Genomic DNA, 6,975 nt, shown 5'->3' with positions numbered 1-6,975 from the left:
ATATATTATTTAATTCTTCAGCCTGCTGCAAATTCAATTTGGGCTAAAACTGACCATGACATTGTCATTAACATCTGTGAACCCCAACCCACAGTTCATCGTCAGTCACACAACTCGAGCATGCATGTCTGTCTTCACACTGAACCTCCATCCCTCACACCTCAAACCAAAACACACACACACTGTTCTCCCGGTTCCCGGAGCAGCAGGGTGAACTGAAAGGAGAAAAAAATGGATGCTAAAATTATACTACGCTGCAGATTTTTATTCCCTCTGTGTTGACAAAACAAAGAAATAAACTACACCTGAAACACAGAACAAATTCAAAAAGCCATGTCAGCAATATAGACACTTTTAAAGATCCAGCTCCTCCACTTATTTGCTGCTTCTGTATGATTCTTCATACATTACTGCAAGAAAGCCTTGTGTTATCAAGAAAATCTGGACGATTAGCTGTTTCAAGTTTTTCTTTTTCTTTTTTAATACAAAAATTACAACAGGTAATTAGATTTTCTTGAGGCTTAATGCAAGAAGTTAATGCAAGAACGTCAATAAGTTTGTGAGTCACAAACTTTGCTTTAAGAGCAAAAAAAAACTTTTATTATTCTTGTCTGCCTCTTACGGCTTTTTGGATAAACACCTTTAAACACTTTTTCTTGTTTATTTTTATTCCTCCAACCAAATGGGTCATTTGATCACCTGCAAAGATGTTCTGCAACATCTGACACCAGATTTATCATGTGACCTTATACATCGTCATTCACATGATGTATAATTAGGAACAGAGCTGAGAAGAAACGCGTTCCTTCACACATGCAGGTCTCAAGCACAGAAGGTAGCAGTGTGGTGAGGGCATGGATTGAAGCCAGTTTAAGTCTATTTATGTGCGACTTTACAAACGGAATGCAAACGTCGGGACGTTTCGTAAAATCAACAGTCAGAATTGTTACAGGTTGTAATATTTTAGCTATGCTCACTGGATCCTAACGGGCCTCAAGAGTGCTGACAACATATTCCCCACACCGTTACACCATTTCAGCTTTTTTACCACTCAGACAATACCAGCCCAAATGGTACCAACAACCACACCAAGCTGAAAGTTTTTCTTTCTCTCTGACGGACTGTTTTATTTCTCTAAGCTGTCTTCACTACATCCAGCATTAAATTGCTGCCAATTGATTGGCTTATGCGCCGTTTGTGTCGACAAGTACTAGTTGAGCCTAACAGAGTCGCAGACCAGTGAATGCTCCCCTCTAGACAACATCTTTTCTTCTGGGAACACTCTGTACATCTCAGCAAGACAATAAAAACCCACATTATTATAGCACCACAGCTTATAGTAGAAGAGCTGAAAGGGTGCGGTGAAAACAATCCAAGCTTTCTGACACTAAACACTCAATCAAAGGACCGAGGACAATCGAACAAATAGAACCAGACAAGATGTCTGGTGGCCATCAAATTCAAAATTATTCTTTTTTGAATGGGTGGGAATTGGGGCTGGATATTACAATTTCTGAGTATGCTCATATGACTACTTTACTATGTGAAATTGTGAATAGCATTTGTCTTTATAAGGTTTGTTAATCATTCTCTTTATAACTTACATTTTACACAACACCCCAGCTTTAATTTAATCAATTTTTTATATTCAGTTTGATCTCCAGGATGCTGCAGAAGGATCCGTGTCGCCGTGCATCTCTCGATGAGATTGAGGCTCATCAGTGGCTGCAGGGCCTGGATGATGCCCTTCTCAGCCCTGAGGCGCCACCACACTGGGTAGCGGGGGCCCTCTCTGCCTCATCTTCCTCACTGTGCGCTCCAGAGTGTGGGGATCTGCTGGCCATGAGGACCTCCACTCAGCAGGCGTTTCCTGGCACATGGCAGCCCAGCCTCGGCTTCAGCCTCCGACCCGCTCCAGCTGAAGAGCCTCCTGTGGGCAAGAACGTTCCTGCACTGCAGCAGATCTGTGAAGAGGAAGAGGAGGAAGAAGAAGAAGAAGAAGAAGAAGAAGAAGAAGAAGAAGAAGAAGAAGAGCGGGAGGAATTGAGAGAACTGGAAGGGGAGGCTGAGGAAGACGGGTTGGAGTACGTGGAAGAAGGGGAAGAGTTGGGAAATACAGGAGAGGAAAAAGTAGAGGAGATGCAGAGAGAAAACGAAGATAGCGGCTGTGTGATTTCAGATCAGCCGGTCAGTCACCGGGATGAGACGCTCAGTCAGACTTCTGAAGTCACTCTGGCATCCGAAGTCACTCCGTCCTCACCGACTTTCCGGGTGTCTTGTTGTCAGCTGAACATCTCGAACAGGAAAGAGGGGCAGGATGAAGAGATGGAGCCAAACAACAACACGGGCAAACCGCCCCCACTCCTCCCGACTCCTGAATCCTGTCAGTCTTGCATCTCTGCGTCCTCCGCCAGCCTGCGGGAGAAAACGGAAAGGGAGGAAGAACTGAACGAAAAGAACGAATCCGCTGCAAAGTCTCCGGCCCAAAATCCACAAGGGAGCCGGGACGAGTCGGTACCGAGGGCGGAGCAGGGGAAACGACACAGCATCAGGCTCCGAGACAGACTCTTCCAGTTCCCTTTGTGCGAGAAAGCCCTGGCCTTCAACATACCTTCACAGAACAAGCCCAAGATCCTGCCGCTGGCTCAGTACAACTGCTGCCACGTGCTGTAGCAAACGTTGGCTTCGGGGTCGCTCTCTCTGGGGACGCGCGGGCTGCTTAGCAGTCAGCAGGTGGTTGAAGCCCGAACACAGACCTTGTGAAGTGGCACGCAGCTGAACTCTTCAGAGACGATGAGCAAAACAGCTCTCAGCAAGCAAACACGCCTGTACAGCTTCACAAACACCCACTTCCAACAGTGTGCTCATGTAATAAACATCACTTTAGTAAGAGTCAACAGTGAGATGTACCAAGGACTTAATTTCCATTTGCTGCTGTGTGAAGGAGAGACTGCAGAATAAAAACAAAATAAAAATACTGTTTGTTCATTTGTAGCTTCAAGACAAAACTGCTCCAACCTCTACGGACTTGAAGAAGTTAGTGAGAGAAATATGAGGGCAAGATTTATTTTATTACATAAGCTAGAGACCATTTTGTTTGCTCGAAGGTGCCTATGAAGATTAAACGGATTCGTACTGCAGTCGGTCCAGTCCAGAGCAGATCCACTGTGCTGCATGTTATCAGCGAGATACGTCATCAGCCACCTGCCAACTATGTTCTCAAATATATTTTAGACTGTACACCAGAAAATGTGAAAAACTGAAGATATTCTCATTTTACTGCAGAAAAAAAAGATCTGATGCGCTTTTTCTTTCTGTATTTGGGTGTAAAATCATTGCAGTCCAAATCACAACCCCTTCACCACCGTGCTTGATAACTGGAGAGAGGCGTTTGCGCTGTACTTTGGTGTTCAATACGCACAGTGTTTAGCATTGTGAGAAACATCTTACTGCAGCCCCAGTCCTCTAGATGTTTTGTGATTAACTCAGATGCAGCTTTGCAAACTGCTTTCATGCTGTGACATTAATTTTAAACAGGAGAAGCTTTTTCCTTCAACTTTTCCAAACAAGGCAAACTTGTTCAGGCTTTTTTTTCTGTTCTCCTGTCATAATTTTTAATATTTTAGCATGCTAACTTAGGTGTGTACAGGATTGCAAGGGCTAAACCTGACAGGAATTTACTGAGAAGATGGGCAACTGTCTTAAATGTTTTCCATACAAAAAAAATATTTCTCACTGGAGAATAACGAATCTTACAATTGTTCCCAGATTAATGGGTAGAAACAATGAATTTTCAACGATCATAGCTTAAGTCTTGTTGCATTGGCATGGTTCCAGAGCAGACAATTACCAAAGGTTCTGCTTGTATAGAAGTATTACTGCAATGTCTTTCTGCTTCGGGTTGAACGAAGACCCCCAGATAGCAAGTCCAACTATCAAAACAAATACAAAATTCATTATTCCCATCTCATCAACAAGGATTTATTGAAAACCTTCTAATTCTCAGTCATCATCGTCTCTTCAGTATTACTGAAAAATTAATTTCAGTAACTCTCAGATGTTTTCAATTATTTTTCTGTTGTGATGATTTTCCTTTTTTTTTAATATGAAAACACATTTAAAAGTATAATATGACATCAGACCATCAAGACCAATTAAAAACATTATATTACAGAAATGTGGGCTCAATAAAAAGTATGTTTATTACCTACTGAAAGATTCTCAAAAGGTACTTTTAATCTGACAAGCGAGCCTCATCAGAATGCATGTTCTAATTTATTGAAAATCAGGCATAGGGAGCATGAAATGCATGGCACTTAATCAGCTATCACTTATTGCCTCGAGCAATTCGCATAGTGCAAGCAGTGATATTATAAAAATGATAGATGTGTCATTTATTGTGCAGCCCTAAAGTGTACTTATTTTTTCCCACACACAGCTTTACTGATTTTACCTTGACCTTGTGTAATAAATATTGAGACGGTTTTAATCCGTGTCTCAATGGGAGGCTTTTTTACACCTTAGGTTAGATTTAGAACAATTTAGAAACCATGTCTGACATAAAAAAAACATCTTTTATCATGGCCTGACATGGGATGCTGCTAAAAAGGAGTGTCCAGGACTGCTTTGTCCCTCCAGTTTTGGGTTCTCTGTAGAACAAAATATTCGATAGAAGTGTTTGCTTTAATCTCCAGTGGAGATCCTTAGACTTGGATGGGAGATATGTATTTTACACCCAAATACATGGGGGGGAAACATGTTAAGTGGCAGGGTTTTTCTTCTAGATTAATTGGATGAACTAGAATGAATTATTTGGTGCGTGTGTGGTTTAAAACAAATCGTTAAGGAAAACCAATTGCAGGGTTGGTTTGACTTCAAGATGGTGTTATTTATCGACTGTCCAGCGTTTCACTTTTGTGCTGCACATGTTGTCACACCGGTTTCAAAGCTCTTAACATAAGCTCATATGATAAAGACTGTTATGATATGATATGACACTGTATATTAACACGCCTGAGACTCGGGGAGACATGTGATCTGCTGCTCTCTTCTGTCCACAGTCTTATTAACTTAATAGCTTGTTCTGTATTAATAACAGGGATGCAGGTCTCCTGTACTTTTTGTTTTGAAAATATTTCCATAACTTTTCTTTTCTTAAGGGTATGATTCTTTTTATAACAAGACAAAGATATTAATTATCTGAACAGATGTGTGGGACTTTGCATGTTGCTGCAGATATTTATCACAATATACCTCCAGGTGTCTTGGGTCTGACAGAACAGCCATTGTTTTTGCTTAACTGTTAATAATAACCCACTGAATGATGAATTGCACACAGTATGAACACTGTAGCCGGTAGCTTTCTGCAAGCAGTATCTGGGGACTCGTGTAGATTCAGGCCATCACACAATGACTTTTTACTGTGTAACTGAAGAGTCCCTTTGTGTAGTATTATTTTACCATGTAACTGCCCTGTTTGTGCTATATTTTTCCACTGTTATGAAGAGAAGCAGGATCTGTTCAACGAACAGCATCCAGTGACTGTCACTGACATGTGATTGTTCGCTCCCAGCCTAAAAAGAAGAGCGCCCATCACGTGAAAATCCTATTATGATTCGTATCTCATCAGCCATGAAAGCTTCAAACCCGTGCAAACGAGGGATAAAATTATTTGTTCCTGCGTGTCCTGTATTTTTTAATGTCTGCTGACCTGTATTTTAACCTGGATTGTGAACCTATTTTTCTCTATTTATTTATTAAAATGGATTAAAGCAACAGAATGGATGCATGAAGAGAGTTTTATTTCTAATGCACGCACTTAAAAATGTAGTTATCAAAAAACCATGTAAAGTTTTTTATCTGATAAGAAGCACTATGTTTCTCCAGTGTGTGACTTATCCTACCTTAAATTCTAAAAAAATTACACTATAATTACAATTCAAGAATCACACTTTAAGAAGCAGCCAGAATCCAAAGAAAAAAAAATTAAATGCATATTTCACCTTCTGAGAACTCTTGAAAAATTACAAGACTGTCTGGCTGCTGGAGAAACGTAAATAGAGAAATGAACAGAAGAAAAACTTCAGCTATACCTTTAAAAAGAATAGGGTTTAAATTACAATTAGTAACTTTAATTCTTTAAAGACACACACATCACTATAAACATATTTTTAACTGAGTTTATTATTACAACCAGCAAATACAGCCAGCTTTTAAAACCTGACCTTCTAGTCAGTCAGGTTGTCTTCATCTACACATCCCCTCACCTCACTGTGCACCCGGCACACACACACACACACACACGCACACGCCTGCACACTCACATCCGTATTTTGTGTTAAGTCTGCAAATCTACAGCTGCAGCAGGTTGAAAGGATCTCACCAGACCTGCAACCACCAGGATTGCATGTTACAAGCTGAATCATCATAAAGGTCAGTGTGTGGCGACGCCTGGTGGCTAAAAAGACTACTAACACTTAAATACAATAGTCAAAATTGAACAAATATACAAAAACCGACTGTCGGTTTAAAACTGCACTTTAAAAATAGCAAATTAAACCCATCATCAGTGAACACGTAACGTGATAACAACATACATTATTTGACTAATGCAGTTGGGGCCATAGAACTGCAAAATTGATGCACAAACAAAAAATAAAACAAACAAAAAAATAAAACAAAAATATTAAAAACAATATCACTGCACATCTTTGGTCTCTTCCGACAGCATTAATTTCCTATTGACACCGCAAACATAGAATGCAAATGTTTTCATAAATGATATAACATTATAATAACCTAACCTAATAACCTTAATTTAACCTTAGCAATCTTAATTGAAAATAGCTAAGCCAAAAAATGAAACAAAATAAAAAATGTACTTTTTACTCTTTTAGTTTGTCTTTTCTTTTCTTAGCGCAGTAATGAATGATAAGCTGATAAATTATAAAAATGACTTTAGTGTCAAAATGCTTT

At 39.9% G+C, this 6,975-nt stretch overlaps 1 protein-coding gene across 1 annotated transcript in view; it reads left to right on the top strand.

Moving 5' to 3' along the window:
- snrkb (SNF related kinase b) overlaps nucleotides 1-5,780 on the top strand; it is a 21,081-nt gene extending 15,301 nt beyond the window's left edge. Inside the window, exon 5 of the mRNA XM_008411682.2 lies at nucleotides 1,653-5,780. Within this exon, the coding sequence (XP_008409904.1) occupies nucleotides 1,653-2,673 (1,021 nt within the window). The 3' untranslated portion in view covers nucleotides 2,674-5,780. The remainder of the gene's footprint in view (nucleotides 1-1,652) is intronic.
- Nucleotides 5,781-6,975: the final 1,195 nt, after the last annotated feature.

The sequence above is a fragment of the Poecilia reticulata genome, linkage group LG6 (genome assembly GCF_000633615.1).
Source record: "Poecilia reticulata strain Guanapo linkage group LG6, Guppy_female_1.0+MT, whole genome shotgun sequence".
In the NCBI taxonomy this organism is placed as follows: Eukaryota; Metazoa; Chordata; class Actinopteri; order Cyprinodontiformes; family Poeciliidae; genus Poecilia; species Poecilia reticulata.
The sequence above is the reverse complement of the archived record's forward strand: the minus strand, read 5'-3'. Positions and strand labels throughout refer to the sequence as shown.